General features: G+C 38.0%; 1 protein-coding gene across 1 annotated transcript in view; it reads right to left on the bottom strand.

The window, feature by feature from the left end:
* Positions 1-10932: 10932 nt before the first annotated feature.
* The window catches only part of LOC139740366 (protein FAM78B-like), a 44835-nt gene continuing 35533 nt past the window's right edge, over positions 10933-20234 (bottom strand). The window contains exon 2 of the mRNA XM_071650960.1: positions 10933-15092. Coding sequence (XP_071507061.1) covers positions 14558-15092 — 535 coding nt within the window. The 3' untranslated portion in view covers positions 10933-14557. The remainder of the gene's footprint in view (positions 15093-20234) is intronic.

The raw sequence follows: 20234 nt of genomic DNA, 5'->3' as shown, positions 1-20234 counted from the left end.
GTGTTTAAGAGCAGAATCATCTAAGAGGAAATGGCCTGGTAGTGCACACTAACACCATATCTTCTGCCGACAGGTTTCGGTACGTGCACGACAATATCGGGAGAGAAGAATATCGATATCATCATGTGATGTGCTTGTTTAGACTATTTAAACATTTGATTTCATGCCATGTTCATTTCGACTTCAACTAAGTGAAATCAGACCGTCAGAATGGTATAGAGAGATCATTAAAAAAAAACAGCAACGGCAAAAATAGCAACCCTATTCCCTAGAAAATCATCGGTAGGTCATTAAAAGACTGTCAAAAAAAAAAGTTTTTAGTGAAGATTTATGTATGGGTCACTTGAGTACCAAAGTGTGGTGTTTTAGCCATTCATTGCCATGGAAACTGGTTCTAAGCAACCTCTGCTAGTCCAAGTGTTCATCGGCTCACATGGTTCCGACCCAAGCTATAACCAAAGACTGTGACATCATCACTTCGGTAATCTTTATAGAAGCCTGTTTAGATGATGACGGCTATACCTCCTCCAGTACACATGGTATTTGAGTGTGTGTGTGTGTGCTTCAGTGTTTTACACAACATATCAGAAATTGTAACAGTCTAAGTAAGACTTTGGGGGGTTTTTATCATTATTTATGTTTGTTTATTTGTTTATATTTGGGGGGATCTGATTGTGGTAAAAGCACTACCATTCTGTTGTTCTGCTGTTACTTTAACCATCAACCCTTTCCATGCTAGGGACTTTGACAACGCTTTGGGGTTTCTGTGTCAGTCAGCTCTCAAAACACACAGTGGGTATCCAAAAACCACCTTGAACACAGTGTGAAAATTCCACTTAATAGACAGTTAGAAGTGCTATGTTGAACTTCAGGTATGTTTAGTGCTGTGCTGGATTTTCATAAAGTATTGTAAGAAAAGGTCTTGCAAGGAGGCTACATCATCTCTTCCTATGTCGGACGCAAATTGAAAACCTCATGAAACTTACCAACCAGGGCTTTGAGTGCTTGAGATGTAACCCGATAGATTAATACTCAACTTTCGATACATCGCGATATGTCATGAGATATATGAGAAATTTGGTGTTTACACGTTATCACAAGTATGTAAATAATATCTGAATGGCTCATTAAGAGTCTAGATAAATTGATTTACAATGCAGCCTCTATGTCGGTCGATATTCTTAGCTTATAGACTCATCAATTCATTTTCCAAAGCAATAAAAATGTAGAAGAATGTTCGGGTAAATGTGCATGCACATTTAGAAACATTCAGACGCACACGCATGCACACGCACATGAAACGCAGAAAGACCCCTCTTCAGAATCTTGCCTGTACATGTATTGTCCACAGGATGAAGGAAAATAATCATAATATATTCACCACGGAAGGAGCTGTACATGTTAGTGTCTGTTGGACCTGTCCTATATGGACGGAACTTCTATGGTTTGTCCTCGATGAGAAACACTTCTTTGAATAGACAAACAATGCTTTTTGTAGTCGGTGTTACATGCCTCAAAGGGCTTTACGATGTAATGAATTTGAAACAGGGGTGGTCGAAAAAGTAAGGTCTTGTGAAATGCCAAACATTAATTTACTATTGATCCCCCATGAGAAAAAACAAAAAACAAACATTCAACTTAAGGTCATGTGTTTGACTTTATGGTTGGAGACTCTGCGCCATGTTTACTTTCATGAATAGAGTTTATTCACACAAGCAGAGCGAGAAACATTTCATTAAAACTAGACCCAAGAAAAGAGTTCTTTGGAGTTTTAGAGGTCGTGTACCCCTTTTGTAAGCATCATAAAATTTTGCGTGGTTGAAGAATAATGTCTTCCTTCAATGTGTAGGAAATCTGATGGTATTACACCTCAGCGTTTTGTTTTGTTTTGTTTTGTTGGTTTGTTGGTTTGTTTTTAAGAGAAATGGGAATCTATCCCCATTTCCCTGGAGAATCTGCTCTCATTTGTACAGAGAATACCTTTCTGGGGGAGGGGATCCCAGGTGGGAGGGGGTCCACAAAGATTCACTGGAATTCTACAGTATTTTCCCTCCATGATACAGAAGTGTCCAGTTTTTTTATTTTTCTGAGGAAAGGTCTTAATTACCTACGTCTTCAATATATACCAGCTTATGAAAGGAATCTCATTGTCAGGGTTACAAAAGGGGTGCACAGACTTTACAGCTTCAACTCTCTATACTATTCACATTTTGTATGTAATCAAATGAAGTTCATTTAGCTGTGATTGCTTGTGCTGTAGACTCTCCTTATAACAAACTCCAGTAGTCAAACCACTTTTGTTCATCAAAAGTGGTCATTTGTACAATGTATCAGGCTTTAAAAAAAAAAAGTATTAAAGATAACAAGAAAATTTGAACTTGGGGTAAGAAGTGTTACTTTGATATACGCAGAGTTTGCTATACCAGTGTCTGTTTTAACAAGACTCCACTGTTACTCTTGGTTATACAGTTGAACCTCCGTATAAGGAAGTCAGATATAACAAAACCCACTCATAACAGGTGTGATTTTGCAGATCCCAACTGTCTGTGTTTTCTTGTCTATGTACCTTGATGTAATGAGTAACCTCTCACAACAAGGTTTTCGTCATGGATTTTAGGTCCTTCTTATAATCAGGTCCTCATTGTATGTACTCTGTATAGAGTTTGTCAGACACATCTTGCTCTCTTTACGGCTAACTAGTCAAGAGCTGCCGAGTAGCTCTTGTTCTGTAAGAGGAAGGCTCCCTTAAGAATTGACTCTCGTGTCTTATTCTGAGAAGAACATGATGTAGAAGCTTTCCTGTTTCGGAAATTGTTATCACTTGTTGAGGTGCATGAGGCACTAGAGTATTTCCCTGATACCTTTTTAGAACGTTCCAAGATTTTTGATGTGTATATGTCGACAGCTCTTGCTTAGAGATTGCGAAGTAGATTTCAGGACAGTGGGTTTAGAAGTAACAATCAAGGTAGAGGAATATTTTGAAGAAAAAAAAATGATAGAATTGAGTTTTCTTTATTTCATTGCTTGATTCAGAACACGATGCCAAAATTTTCTGCATTTAAGAAGCTTCAACTCTGCCCACTGTTTGTTAAAGGCAAATTGGCCAAGTATCTTGTTCGCCTTCTCGGGTCTGCGAGACCACATTCAGTCTGTTCAAGTTGCCTTGGGCTGACTTACTCTGAATGAGCTGCATGATGTGTAATAATGACATTTTCCAATGTCCAATGACTTCTTTGCCAAAGCGAAGTTGGACGCTCACACTTAGACAAAGAGTTGCATGATGATCATGAGCATTTCAAATGAAAATTATGGCAGGGCACAGCGAACAAACTTCTCTCACGAACTATAATGGCAAAAAGTGGTGATTTGTACTGGATGTTCCTACTTTCTATGTTTTATTTTGAGCAATTTTTTGTCGGAAATGTACTTGTTTGCACACTCTGTTTGAATTCTACCTGATGTGATGATTTCGACCGTTTTGAAGGTTCATGTTTTTGGAGCAGTGAGAAATGTTGCATATGAAATTATTTCAAATTGTAATTTGCCTTATTACATGAACAGGAACATTTGCCAAATGAGTGAGAAAACTTTGAAAGTTGGTCCAGTATTGCTGCCTTTTTAGATGCATTTCTGTACAAGGTGTAAGAGGTACTGTATGTGTATTTACTTACAAATTGCAATCTTCCGCATTATATAGTGTCATAAATGGTTATAACATGTCCTAAATCATAATAATCAAGCAGTGTACAGTTGTGTAGACTCTTTCTTTAGTTGTGTGTTGTAGAAGGAAATATAATAATATTATTATGTAAGCGTGTATGTGTTTATGTATGTATGTAGATATATATATATATATATACATTATATATATATATATGTGTGTGTGTGTGTGTATATATATATATATATATATATATATATATATATATATATATATATATATACATGTGTGTGTGTGTTTTGTTTTGTGTAGTGCATATGTGTCTCTTGCTTCTAATCCCTCTTCAGCATAAATTAACTGATAAATGAATGCTAGTAAGCCGACGCGACAATAGCAAATCAACCTATATACAGCAGAATTGTCTGTATGCTTTGTACATCAAATCAAATTCTTATTAACAGAGTTGTAAGTTTCTGAGAAATTTAGGAAAAAAAAAATCTAATTTATCCAATATCGTTTCATGGTATATTATGTTTTTATGAAGTCAGTCTCAAAATAACACGAATTAACACTCTTGGAAGGTCACGTGCGGAAACTTGGGCTGGCTTCAATAACACGGATTTACAAACACATGGACAATGCATCGTGAGGCTACACTTTGGTAAATGGAAAAGAACAGGTAAACCGCGATGACTGGTAGTAGCACCCCATGCAACCCCCTCAAACGAGAAATAATTGGATTTATTAACGAATGAGGATATCATTGTGGTGGTGTGCCTTTATGACGTCATACTTATAGTCGCTTCTATCGTATCAATCGCCCGGTTCGAGTCGCTACCGCTACATACGCAATATCCGTTTCGCTATAATCGACACCAAACCATTGTTTCTGTGTGTTGTCAAAACAATATGACCGGTCACATTAAGATCTCCGGACACATGTGTGAACAATTTCAATTTCGAGGGAAAAGAAGCGGTCATATATTGTGATTTCTTTGTTCGTTTATTTTAACTTTGTTGTTTGTTTTCTTTTGAGGTGTATTTTGTTCCACTACTTACCTTTACTTTGTTCTTATATTCTCTGCACAGGGATCCCATGAGGGACCAGCATTGTCATGTTGACAAAACTGAACATGGGAAATCAATCCGCTTTTCGTTGTTCTGTGCCGAAAATGAATATTACTACCACTACTACGTGGCCTCCTCTTCTTCCTACACTACTACTACTACTACTACTACTACTACTACTACTACTACTACTACTACTACTACTACTACTACTATTGCTACTACTACTACTACTACTGCTACTACTACTACTACTACTACTACTACTACTACTACTACTATTACTACTACTACTACTACTACTACTGCTACTACTACTACTACTACTACTACTACTATTACTACTACTACTACTACTACTACTACTACTACTACTACTACTACTACTACTGCTACTACTACTATTACTACTACTACTAGACCCAGAGGTGGAAAGGAGAAACCCATTTCCTTCGTACTATTCATCTTTCAATTTCATTTCTTTTCATTCGTGTATTCATTTCAGCACGGCACATACTTCAGTCCGGAGACTGTTCTTCCGCAGGTCTGTGCGGATGAAATACAACATAATTAATATACATGTATCAGAAACGAAAAGCAAAACTCGTACACCAAAAGACAATAAAAATTGCAGCGTATTTTCTTGTTTTTTCGTTCGCTTCTTCTACACACGTATCCGTTGCTAACGGAATACATGCATGTCACCCCGTTGCTGGCAAAACTCCCTATCTAGAACTATTGTAGTTTAGCAAACAATTCAAAGACACTTATTCGTAAGACACGACGATGAGCAATAACACAATTTGCATAACACTCTCAAAGACACAAACAAAACAGTTGCGACATGATCCATATTCTCTCTCTCTCTCTCTCTCTCTCTCTCTCTCTCTCTCTTCCTCTCTTTCTTTTCCGCGGTGTTAATAGTTCCAATCTCAACTCGATTTCACATTTTACGTGGCGAAACAAAGATTTTATATAGTGTGAGTATATTCTTGATGTTGTTTTGTTTTTCCGTGTTGAAATCTGATGTATCGGAAATGACTGGTGAAACATGCGGGCAACCTTAATCGGAAGTATAGAGGCCTACTGAAAATCAAAACAAAATCAAAATCTCATTTTGTAGTCATGATCAACACTTTTAAGCTACATGTGCTATGTTGACGGCAAATAGTTGACGTAATCATGGGGGGGGGGGGGGGGTTGTAACCGAAGTCCGTCGCAGATCAGTGTCCCTGTATAGCACAAACCTGCGCTCGACTGTATTCCCTGGACTATATTGTACAAGTGGACATAACATTATCGCATGGTTATAAATGTATGTTTCTTTGAACACTAGTTGCAGCTCCTTGATTAGACCACAATATACAATTCATGTACAATGCATGGGCGGCGCTTCGTTTTTCAAAGTGAGGGGGCCGTCTTTTTGGGAATAGGGACTTCCAATTCGTTTCTGATGATGGGGGCGGGGGGGGGGGGGAGGACATATTTGCTGCCCCATTTTTGGTGGCACTTCCAGATAAGAAAAGGAAAAAAAAAAAAGGTCGGCTGACAAGCAAGAAAAAATATTCTATATCTAAGATAGAAATGCATATCATACGATTAGATGCAACATAAGGTATTACTTTGATTCGTTTATACGTTTACAATTTTGATCTGATTTCGTAACATCTTTACGATTATACTGTGCGAGGTCATTTTGACCAAAACCGAAAGTTATATCTCCTCTGAGAATGAAATGGTAAATCAACATTTTGAATGTTGTAACGCCTCCAAAATTTTGTTAAATGTTAGATATAACACTCAAAATGTTGAACTACTATTTCAGAAATGGTAAATCAACATTTTGAATGTTGTAACGCTTCCAACTTTTTGTGAGATTTAGCACTCAACGTTGAACTACCATTTCAGAAATGGTAAATCTAATATTTTGAGTGTTAAATCTAGCATTTACAAGGTTGAAGGAGTGACAATGTTTAAAATGTTGATTTGGCATTTCAGTTTTAGAGCGTACTTTCACACATACACAGACACACACAGACACAGACACAGACACAGACACAGACACAGACACACACACACACACACACACACACACACACACACACACACACACATACATATATATATATATATATATATATATATATATATATATATATATATATATATATATATATAGGCTTACATGACGTATTATGTACGTGTATTTATAAAGCTTCCATAGCACGCTATCAATAGTGGTATAGTAGCACAATAAATGATCGTGACTAAAATATGAACTCGTGCCAAGTTAAAAGGTGAAGAAAACACAATAATATGGGCGTCAGCTTTACTCGTGACACGTGTAGATATAAATAAAACCTGCGGGACGGTGGCCCAATTTCAGTATTTGGGCAAATGATCTACAGCCTATAATAATGTTCTCATTTTGTTGCAACGATGCCATTAAATTCTCCAATGAATAATGCTGGTGACGACGAATCACAAGTGAAGAACCGACAGGAAAGGATTATTGCAAACAGTGAAAAATAGTCTAAGACATCCATTATCGACAACGGTTTTGCATATAGTAACTGATAAAGCGGCATAATGTGTGCTTTACGGGACCCTACATTTTATACAACTACCTGCAACTTTGTGCATGATCAAGTAGTGTGCTAACTCTTTTGTTTTGAGTGATTAATGTGAATACAATGTACTGGTGGGTGTATCCGAGTAGATTATTCTTCTTACATGTCATGCGCTCTCTCTTTCTTTTTGTTGATTTTGCACCTTCTGGTTTGATTCAGACCTTCCCCTGTACATGTATGAGCATAGAGTAGCCAACTGGACGCAAACGGGGTTCTTCCTATCTTTTCAATATGAAATTTTTCCCACGAGCCGTCTGCATTCAATAGGCGTTTCGTCTCAAAAGGCGCTGTAGTTGTCCCTTCGAATCTCTTCGGTTTGAGAGACAATCGATGTCGCGCGTTCGCAGATTACGCGGTGAAAAAGATAATGTTCGTTATTCCCCGAAGGTTCGTTAACCCCAAAATGACGTATGCTTTGTCATTCCAAAACACACGAATTCCTCATACTGTACCTGGATGTTCGTTAATCCGAAAATGAAATAGGGTTTGTTAATCCGAATATCATTTTGTGTCGTTATTCCGAAGGTTCGTTGTTCCGTATAGGTTCGTTATAATCCGAAAATGAAGTAAGGTTTGCTAATCCGAAAATGAGAAAAAGGTGTGTAAAAAGTACGAACCTTTGGATATACGAACCTCATTTCGTTTTCGGATTAACAAACCTTCGGAACAACGAACCCCCCTTTTTTTCATTTTGGGATGATTGAGCCTTTGGAATAACGAACCTTATTTCATTTTCGGATTATCGAACCTTCGGAATGCCGAACTTTATTTCATTTTTTGATCAATAAACCTTCGGAATAACAAACCTTATTCCATTATAGGATAAACGAACCCTCGGAATATTGGACCTATAGGAACAATGAACCGTCACCTTCGGAAAATAGCTCTGAACATTTTCTGTTATATTCTGTATTGTCTTTCTTTTCTGTCTACACGTGTACTGGTAAAGACGTGTTTAACCGAGACCCTTAAAGGACAAGTCCACCTTCATATACATAAGGATTGAGAGAATGCAGCAATATTAGTAGAACACATCAGTGAAAGTTTGAGGAAAATAGGGGAATCCGTTCAAAAGCTACGAATATTTGAAGTATCTGCGCAGTCACTTCTGGAGGAGAAGACTACTACAGTGTATGATGTCACATGCGTACAACTATATAATGAAAATAAAAAGCGAATTTCACAAAATTTTACTTTTTGAATAAAGTGCACATTTCTTCGACTTGCTACTGACGTATGTTAAGGGTAATATTATTCCCCCTGCCTTCTGAAAGAGAGAAGTCGAGTGTTCTTTTGTTATGCGAGAAAAATGGAAATATGTTGAATTTTCTTTATTCTTTCTTTATATCGTTGTACTCATGTGACATCACAAGCTATAGTAGTCTTTTCATCCAGCCGTGACTGAACAGAAACTTCAAATATTCATAACTTTTGAACGGATTGTCCGATTTTGCTCAAACTCTCACTGATGTGTTCTACTAATATTGCTGCATTCACTCAACCCACATGTCTATGAAGGTGAACTTGTCCTTTAAGAATCGTTCAGTATATTTGTTGGTTATACGATACGAAATGGGCACTCCCTATGTGAGATTACTGGCCGCTATACAATAACATTTACAGAACACCGATTGAAGAATGCCTTGTAGTCATGGTAGTGGTCTCTTATCTTAAATTGTAAATAAAAAGGCCAGAAGAAAGAGTAAAGAAGTGTTCAGAAAATAATCGTCAAACGTCACTATACATTGTATACACCTATATAGCACGCCATACAAACTACAACACCGACGGAGAGACAGATTTAGGGTTCACCAAGTTATTTTATTGCACGGTGGTTTCTATATCTAGTGATTTTTCTACTGTACAATAATTATAATACATCATTCACAAATGTATGAACATTCATAAAAAAAGAGTTATCATTCAAAGGGGGGAAAAAGTCTCAGCAAACTTTCAGTAAATGTACACCATTTTGCCTCTGAAAGAAAAATGAGACATTGTGCATTACAATTTCATTGAAAAATATCAGAAACACTGCGTATACCGCAAAGCGCTTAAGGTGTTCGACGAGCATAGAATGATGAAATATTTTTTTTTTTAAGTTTAATCAAATAACACATCTCACAGTAAAAATACCTATGTCCATTCAAGATCTGCTTACTTGCAAACAATCATTACCATCTACCAAAGCAAAATGCAAAACGGAATGTCGGAAAATGTTGGCGAGTTCCATGCTTTGAACAAAAATCATGATCATTATCATAATTTCAACAAATTTTTCTCCCCCCCCCCCCTTCATCCACTACTCACGAAACAAGACTTGCGTCTACACATCAAGAATTCCCTTCAGAAGAGTCAACGAATCAATCAGAAATCATTTTCTAATGTCATTATTTCGACACAACAGCACTTATAAGTTTCTATATGCTTTTGTCAACTTCGGCTGGGAGCGTAGCGGATTATTTTGGCGTGAAAAGAAAAAGCATATAGGATTCGTCGCAGAAGCTAGAATTTCGTACTTTCTGATGTCCTTTGACAAAATGATTGTGCTTGCAATTGGGGGATGTAAAAATTTGTGTAGCTTTGAGACTAAGAACAAAATCCACCCAGAGTGTCATTCAAATGAGTCAGGCTTATCCTTGGTTGTTATGTAAACGTTTAGTTGGTCAGGAATGGAAAGGAGCGACAAAATAAAGTGGGGAAATGTGCGTGTGTGTGTGTGTGTGTGTGTGTGTATGCGTGTTGCGTGCGTGGGCAGTACAAAATTCACCATTATCATGGAGAATAGAATGTACTGCATTTCATGACTATTTGGAAAATTCACATCATACGCATACTTGGTGTGTACACACTTATGGAATGAAAACCAGACAGGACTTGAAACTTTTGAATGCACAGTCACTGAATTATTGTCTGCTACTTGCCCGTCAGCATAATCTCAAGTGTCATATACTGGAGGTTTTGTCTCCCACTCAATGAATTTTTACTAATAGACCTATAATACGAATGAAACAGTAAGGTCTCGATTTCTTTCAAAAAGTGGGACATGTCCTTCGCGTCAAGTAGATATTCACTAATAAATCAGTGTGTTGTTTGAGGTCTGGCTTGCTTCCTTAGACACAAATCCAAATAACCGGTCCGAATGTCTGTTTCCTGGAAGCGACGAAAACAGAATATACGATGTTCATCTCATCGAAGCACGCACATACCTACACACACACACACACACACACACACACACACAGACAGACAAACAAACAGCGGCGTCTATATAGGCAGAAATGGGTCAAGTGTTAACATTGCAAGTACGTGGCGACGGATCAAAATGACCGAAACCATACGCATAAAATTTATGCGAACCATTATTCAAATATCAAAAAGTTTACTGCTCTTATACACTGAAACAATGTTTACGAGCCACTCCGGAATATTTTACTTCGCTGTTATTATATAGTTTAGTCGCAAACACGATTAACTTTTCTGACCTTCTTCAAAAAAAGGTCACGTGTATGCACAAAACCAAGCGTTACCCTACTAAACAAGAATGCATTCTTCCACACAATTCCCCTGAAGACTAAGTCGGAAAGATTCCGAACTACCATTGCGCAACATTAATTAGACAGACTGGGTCGAGACAAATGAATTTCTTGCCAGTGATTATGAGGTTCCATGTGGCACAAACAATGCACAAATAAGTAAGGCATTTCAACTACAATTATTATACAATATTACCATTAATGGCTGACGCAAATGTTGGAATGACAGCTGTATATCAATACAAGTAGTGGCAAGGTTCCACCTCACCACGCGTCAACCGAGAGGAATATCGGCGACAAACATGCAGACTTTCACACAGACATATCTTCAGCCTTTCGTCATAATAAGATTATGAATTCGTGACATAGGAAATTCGGAAAATATTCCCGAACATCTCATGGCAAATCTTGACGCATTTGAGCTTACAATCAAGCAATGCTCATCGTACTCCATCAGGTTCGGAAGCATTCTGTTATCACAATCATCGCACTCGCATTTACACGCCATGCCTATACCTGGTATGCGTCACGTGACATCACAAACGTAGTCACAGACAGATGTTGAATATTCATCAGTCGATAATGACGTCACTTAGATAACCACATACAGTAATACCTTGGAGCTCACGGTGAAATCATCATTGCTGTATAAAACGCTAAAAGATGGCCTGCCAATAGGCCCACATGAACATCAGAGTTTTCAAAGGGCAATCAGGGAGAATTATACTCGTGAAAGGCATTCCCCTGGGGATTGCATTGCATCTCAATGAGCAAGAGTTCCAAATTAGGAGGGTTTCTTGTTCTATTGAGAAGACTATGAAGAGATGCTTAAGTTATTGGACATTTTTACATGTCGATGGAAAACTGACACAACCCGCACATACAATCCTGTCAGCGATATACCATCATCAAATACAAAGGTCTTTGTCGTTTAAATTCGCAAAGTTAACATAAATTATATTTACCAGTGAATCGATGATGACTTCCATTCGTCTACCTATGCAAGACCTAAACATATTTCTAAAATCGTTTTGGGTTATGATTTCGAAAAAAAAAAAAGTTCATGACGGTTATGATCTTACACCGGGGTCAAGCAATATCCCATCGTTACGAGTCGTTTCATTTACATCCGGGTCATATCTGGTCCTGAACTCAGTGACCGGTGTGTTGACAGCGATAATAGTAAGTGAAAATAAAGGTATAAAGGAGAAGGTACTCTATTAACAAGGCTAAATCAGCTGGAAGACACAACGTAATACAATGTTATTGAAATTTAGTTCATGGAAATGTTGCATAAATTCATCTTGTCTTGGGATGGTTTGCATAGATAGAACACACTCCGTACAAAAACATGATAAAATATCACTCAGACTTATTCTCATTATAAAATCAATAGTATTCAGCACCATAATTTCAATACAGATTTAACCTGGAAACGTCGAGAAAACAATCCATAATATTTTGGCCAAAAAATAAGACCGCTGTAAAGAGACCGCATTTCATACGAGTGTCCATATATGAAGGCTATTCGCGTCTGCAGTTCTAATTCATACGACTCTTGTCTCTTTATGGATTATGCCATCGTTTCCTGATCCATCACATTTTTGAAAATTTGAGTAGAATACGACGGTCCCTTCACATGCAGCTAAACGTCAGATCACAACATTTAATATGTGTTGTGTTTGTTTGTTTGTTTGTTTGTTTGTTTGTTGCTGTTTTGCAAAAACATTCAAAATGCTGGCACTATGCATGATACCACTGACCATGGGAAACGGTATGACGCTTTTGATTGTGCCGATAAAACACAGACTAGCAAACACCACGGGTTGCCTGTTCCTTGTGCCCAGACTTATCAGACTTTGGTTTAAAAAATGCCATGGCGAGTTGAAAGTGAGAAGTTCTTAAATTCAGTTGCAGCAAGACTACAATGTTGTGCGAAGACAGACTGGAATTCTTCACGTCTTGCGTTGGCAGAGGTCCCCGCAGAAGTCCCACCAGAAAATCATCGTCTAAATCGTTTCCATTCGTTCATCCGCACCTGATGATATAGCGCAACAATGGCTATCTTACATGATGTTCATGGGCCAACAGCTGAAAACACGCACACAGCCACAATTCCACTGGTATACTGTCGGTGTCTATTACAAGTCTATATAGAAAGACCTGTTCTGGCATTTAAATATACTTCCGTCATAGACTTTTATTTTATGTTCAATATCACACGTCCAAGTCCCCAAACCACGCCATTTTTATTAAGCAGCAGCATCCCATGTACACAATCCTACAAACATTAAAACTTGGCGAAAGAGAACCAATTTTAGAGACCACGCAGCATTTTTACAACGAATCAATACTTACAGTTGCGCATGAGCAGAAAAACAAAAATCACCTTGCATGGGCATTTTCATAATCCACTGAGTTTGGAAACGAGGTGTAAATCTTGGAATGCAATTGTGGCGACAATCAGTCGTTCTGTATTTTGTGTCAAAGTAGACGCACCTCCGTGTAGCGTCAAAAGTAACAATTTCGGAGCAAGATTAGTAGAGGCAATTAGAATAGTGACAGTGACATACTGCTGAATTTAATACTTTTTCCGACACTTCAAAATTTGATTAGCAACCAGTATAGTTTGGTTCTGTCACTTCAACCCGTCATTTCAGAGTTAACGGTTGCTTTAATATCAGTTTATACACACACAAAACAAAGAGAAGAAGTTACGGAGCGCGCAATTTATGTACGCGCTGAATTATTATTTTCATAAAAATAACATAGCAAGGCACTTTAATTTTCTTGTCGTTCTTTCTTTCCTTTTCTATCGCTCTATCTCTCTCCACTTTATCTTTCTCTCGCTATATCTATCTATCTATTTATCTATCTATCTCTCTCTCTCTCTCACAACACACACAGACACACACACACAGACACACACACACACTCTCTCTCTCTCTCTCCATCTCTCTCTTCTCTCTCTCAACAGACAAATATACCATGTGAACCCGGAAGACATTACAATTCTGAGCACTTGTCCAACATGGGCGGTGACGTACACGAGTTGCATAATCAATGGGGGCCAAATAAGGCCAGTCTGAAGACAATTATGCTATTTTTTTATTGTTTTTTTTTACACATTCATGAAGAAAATGTTCCTTTAAAAAAAATAGCTTGAAAGGCACTTCAGGTTGAATCATCCACTAGAGTTGAGGAAAATGCGGGTCACCGGCGCCTACTTTGCACCGACTTCACTGATAATTCACGAAAATGCGACATTATACGAGTTGACTGTTTTCTTTTTTACACCATTCAGAAATGGAAACAAACATAATAAAGACAATGGGTGAAATATCTTGGAAAGCTAGATTGCACATAACCACTGGAAGGTTGAGGGCGTCCGAAGTAATTTTGATGTTTGTCTTTTCACGTGAAGTACTGTCTCTGCATGCATGGAGCTTCCAAAAAGTATCGAAACATTTTTAAACTGGATGGAACGTTTGGTCTGTTGGATTTGATGAAAGTCGAGGCAATGGCCAGGCTGCAGATGGTTTACGTATCCTAATTATTGCTTTCTGCCCATTTCAAAAAATATTTCGAGCAGTGAAATAACACTTCTTTTTTTCAACCTGTTGACGTTTCAGTATCAACTTTGTTCTGCAATATTATCCTGGTTACTGGCTTACAGGAGGCACAATCACAACCTCGCGCCCAGTCATCGGCCTCCATATTAACGTCTGCGCATTGTTCGCGTTTGGTGCGCGCAGGGCTTCGGGAGGTGGCAGCTCGTTCTGGTTCGGCTCCAGGAGCTGAGGTTGCTCCTGGATGATGGGGTCCATGAGGTGCGCGCGCCGACCCAGCGGCTGTCGGCCGTCGACTGCGATGTTGATCTGCATCCGCCACTTTATCGTGCGGAGCACGAACTTTTGGCCCGTCGTCTTGTTGCTGGCGATGAGCCAGACGGTGAAACTCTGGTCGCGAGCGAGTTTGGTCAGCTTAACCTCGTGGCTGTTCCGAACCGGGATATCCCACGTGATCGACGGGTGAAAGTTATCGTTCATGCGCAGATGGCAGACGGTATAGCAGTTTGTTGGCCCTACGATCACACCTACTTCCGTGGTGCACCCGTACCAGGGGTAGTGTTTACCATCAGAGTCACTAACGAATCGCTGCTGGCTGCTCTTCAGTGCGGGAATCTCCCAACTCGATCTGGATAGGGAGAAGAGAAAATAAACACAAACTCGTTGAAAGCAATGACATCCTCGTTTCTTGTTGTCTATAAAATTAATTACAAATCAGAAAACACATACTTCATCATGAAAACAGCTAAATGATCAATCCGGACAGAAACAAACAAACAAACAAATTAACTAACAAACCAGTTTGCCCCCAGCTATAGAAGGAATCAGATGCAGAGACTATACTTGCGAAACTAATTATCTTAATGAAATGCTCAATCTACGTACATAATAAAGGAGTGTGGGGATCACACACACACATACATACACAAATTAAAATCGCTAATGCATGATTCACAGACACAAATGCATCTTTTGTCTCTTCTTGTCCTTTCTTTCGTTGTTGTTATTTTTAGTTTCTGTGAAGAAAAAGACCTAATTACAAAGAAGATCCATGAGTGGTATTTAATGTGTGAAGAAATCACTCATGTTTGTTGTTGTTTTTCTTGTGCAATCATAATCATTACGTTGCATTATTTTCTCCAGCATCTCGGCGTTGCTAGGCGACAGCATGAGCGATGCCAATTTCACAACGCCATGTAATAATAGTGTAGTGAGTACAGCCTCTTGGAGGTGTTATATGGACTGCACGATTTCTGGCGATGCATCGATTTACGCACGTCCAGACAGGTTGCATGTCGACCAGACAGCTTGCATTGGTGCGATATTACGGGAAAAAAAAAAGTGTTTTTTTTTTTTTTTTTTTTTACTATTCACAAAATTTTGGTGCTCGACATTTTTATTTAAAAAACACACTCACAGGTAAGGAATAACAAAAATGCACTTAAAATCGAGTAGGTCCTACAATTACATTCATTCAAGATTCGTGTGTTTTTTTTGTTTTTTGTTTTTTGTGTGTGTCTGTGTGTGTTTGTTTGTTTTTTTTAACACAAATAGCAATAGGCAGATTTTCGTTCGCACGTATACATTATAGCAAAATATATCACATGATCACGGGGCCTTTTACATTTCTTTAAAAAAGAAATCTTAACGTCATGTGATATTAGTTTGATGCCAAGTATATAGTTACTATACATGCCACCTTGATGAAGCTTGGGCTTGTACATTCAGATACACACACACACACACACACACACACACACACACACACACACACACACACACATACAGGCACAATACTATTGTATATTCATTATGACTGTGTGTTTGTGGGTGTAGATGTGGGTGTGGGTCGCGCAGAATGGTTGAGAGAGATACAGTGTATATCAAATACATCTATTCATGATGGCAAAGAATATCCTATTAACGTAATTGCTGTAATACAATAACAGTCAATTCATTTCGCAGTTCAAGTCTTGTTATTGGTTTTGGGGTTGTTGTGTTTTTTTTTTTTGTAAATAGGAAGTGGTTCTTATTATCAAAACCAAGAAATACTGTTTCGCAGTCAGCGTTAAATGCAAACTTTATACATTGCATTTAGACATGACCCATTGTGTACAGAAAGCACGACCTCCGATAGAAGGATGTATGTGGACATGAGTTTCATGTCTTAAGTAGCAGGTTGCTTGAGGTCAGTGACTGCTCGCATTTTGGATGGTTTGCTGTGCGTTCAACCAGGGGGGTTGGAAGAGATCTCTTCCCATCTTCCTGGTTTAACCATAGAGCTACAACGAAACGATGTAGCTCCACGGTTCAACACTGTGCCGCGCCCGACAAAATGAATGCTTATAATATTATATACATGCCGTCCGGTTGGTTCAATGACTAGCATCGTCTTCACATAAATGCGAAACCAGGATATTGGTTCTACCTGCAGAAGATAAAATCCTGTAGAAATTATTAATAAAACCATGTTATTAATTATTAACAAAACCACTATCTGGAGAAGGAGACCACAAAAAGAGTGAGGAAACTACTGCCCTACTTTGGCAAAAGAAAGCAAGTGACATACCATCCGAATTTGAGTTATTGATGTTTTCATAATTCACATAATGAGCTCTTCTTCCAGGCCAAATTTCATGCAGAAACACTCGTCCTACTGAGAGATATGTTAGATAGGACATCATGATAGTCCATTGACGTCAGTGTAAATGACAGACACATTTTGCTCTTTTACGAGAAATGTCACTTTTGTCACTTGCTTCCTTTTGCCAAAGTAGGGCAGACTAATTTAAAGCTTCACAGAAATGACAAAACTACAGACAAAGTGAAAACGCGATCGTCGCAACTTACAGCTTCAAATTATAAACTCGCAACTTCAGGTATTTACGAACAGACGTTACATTACAAAATGCTGCGTATCTATGTTGACGACGCTGCATGCAGACCACCAAAAAAAAATGATAATCTTCATTTCAAAGGAAAAAGTGACTGCTACACAGCACATCGTCAAGACGAGATCTATTTGGGAACGAGTACTTTGGCACTTGTATGGAATACACGCAGTCTCTACTGTGCAGAGGCGTTTTTGGAGGCCTCTTTCACAACACTTCACTGGAGAAGGCATTGAGATAACAGACGTTATACTCTTAATTAAATGCTGGGTGTGAACGGGGTATCTCTCTCTCGAGGGCAGCGGAGGGAAAGGTGGTGATTACTGGCTGGCCTTTGGTAAATTGAATTCTATCAGCACGTCGCGATCCCGCCAGTCCTTTTTTATAATAACCGCGGGGTCAGGCATAACCTAATTAAATCTGGGGATAGCCGACTGCCTCTCAGCCAAGAAACTATAGGGTCTGAATCGCCAGGCTAAATCGACTGCAACCAGCAAGCAACGCGTGCGAGGAGCGGGCGTTTGTCTTATCGTATTGCAATTGATTTTTCCAATCGAATTCGCATCAACACAACTGCATAATGTCACCATAACTCTGCCCCATTCTGATTACAAATAAATAATTCGTACGAGAAACCACCGACAACGGAATCGGAGGGGGAAGCAAGGGAGGGAGGGAGGGGGTACGACTGCTGCTAAGGTCCTTGCAAAAACCGTGATGATGTTTTTTTTTTTTTTTTTTTTTTTTTTGAGCTGCGAGAGAAACGCGTAGGTCTACTCTGTTTATTATTATTATTGTTAATAATAATAATAATAATAATAATAATAATAATAATAATAATAGTTTATTATTATTAACCTTATCATTATAATTATGATTGTTCTACTTCTTCTTAAACAATTATCACCATGTTGCCAGTGGCTATGTATGACTGTTTGTTTCAGGCTACCATGAATTACGGAAACCGCTCGTTTGCGATTCTCGGCTCAGAAAATGTGCCTTGGCACGGCTTCTTTGTTCTTCTGCGGGGCTTAGTCACGGCACGAAAATTACTTTATCATGAACCGTTGCCATGGCAACGAATCTGTGACTGGGAACGGGGCAGGAAGTTGAAAAGCGAAACACGGACGAAAAAGGAAGTGCATATTTGGGCTCAGTTCAAATAGGGCACATCCAACAGATGTACGCAAATATACCAAGAACAGAAAATAAATGACCAACAATAATTAAAGAACAGTCCTTCCGCAAACATTTCAATATCATATCTATACTTTACACTGATTAAAAAGGCAGGGATAAAAGAATATTTCTCATGACAGTTTTGAGGGGTGCCGTGTTTTAAAGATACTAGAAATTATCATATCTCTGTATACTTGATAGGTTCAACACCATATATAAGAACTATTCTATACTGCAGCACAGGTATATACGCTATTACGGGCTATTCATATATCGAAACAACAACTCAGCGAGTATAATTACTTCATGTCGTATGCCAATATCTATATCTAAATCCACTTATATCCATAGATAGATAGATAGATAGATAGATAGATAGATAGATAGACAGACAGATAGATAGATAGATAGATAGATAGATAGATAGAGATAGATAGATAGATAGATAGATAGATAGATAGATAGATAGATAGATAATGACAATAGTGTATGGAAAATGTGTATTAAGCATTGTCAGCAGTATAATAAGCATGAATTGAATGGACTACATGTAAATTGCAAACGTAAAGAAGACACAACTTTGTAGCAATAATAAGCATGTTAGTGTCTCTCTAAGTAAAATACTAATACAGTATAATAAGTCTGGGTCCAGCTTATGGGAGGGAATGTATGGAAAATAAGTAAAGCATGGATTGAATGGGCTTTACCATTCTTCAAAACGTTAAGCAGACACAGATTATTGTCTCCGTCAATATTGCCTATAATCCATAGTGTCTCCTTAAAGGCACAATTTACTATTTGCAGATGAAAACAAAAACCCACCTCTAGTGCTACAAAATAGTTGTAGAAAGTGAGTTAGGGATAGAAACAACCAATGGAACAATTTGAATCAGTGCAATCAATGCTAAGTATTGTTAAATAATATACAAAGTGTGAGCAATAGTTAGAATGTTTCCAGACTCAACCGTCTACAGTCTATGGTTTAATTGGGAAAATAGTATTACATATAACTCTTTATGTTTTAGGCTTTACTACGAAATGTGTGTATGGTAGGATGTTTTATGATACAACTGGCCTACACATAAATATGCATCCATCCAATATGATATCTCTAACATATTTTAAATCACTGCTCCCAATGGTAAACTGTACCCTTATTGTAGCAATGATAAGCATGTAGAGTCTTCCAAAGGTGACATCCAAAGACCTCGAAAGTGTAGGCTCTTAATATTCCTCCACTTTTATTCGATAGCAACGGAGACGCCAGGCACTCAAAACTCAATGGCTGCTACAGACGCATGCAGGATCTGCATTGTCTCATCCATTTCGTTTTCCACTCAACGTTTCACATATCAAGGAGTTTTGGTCCATATTCGTCCGCAAGCAATGCGCCATGGAATGATAATAGTAGTATACAGAAGTAGAGGAAGTAGTAGTACTAGTAGCAGTTATGATAATAATGATGATATGATTATAGTAGTAGTACTAATAGTAGCAGTAGTAGTAGTAGTAATAATAATAATGATAATAAGGGCCTATTACTATCATATTATTATTATTATTATTATTATTATTATTATTATTATTATTATCATTATTATCATTATTATTATTATTATTATTATTATTATTATTATTATTATTATTATTATTATTATTATTATTCATCATCATCATCATAAAATAGAAACTATCTGGTT

This window comes from Diadema antillarum, unplaced genomic scaffold (assembly GCF_040938485.1).
Source record: "Diadema antillarum isolate AM-2024a unplaced genomic scaffold, OU_Dant_1.0 seq00000850_RagTag, whole genome shotgun sequence".
Lineage (NCBI taxonomy): Eukaryota > Metazoa > Echinodermata > Echinoidea > Diadematoida > Diadematidae > Diadema > Diadema antillarum.
Note: the sequence above shows the minus strand (reverse complement) of the source record. Positions and strands in the feature narration are given on the sequence as shown.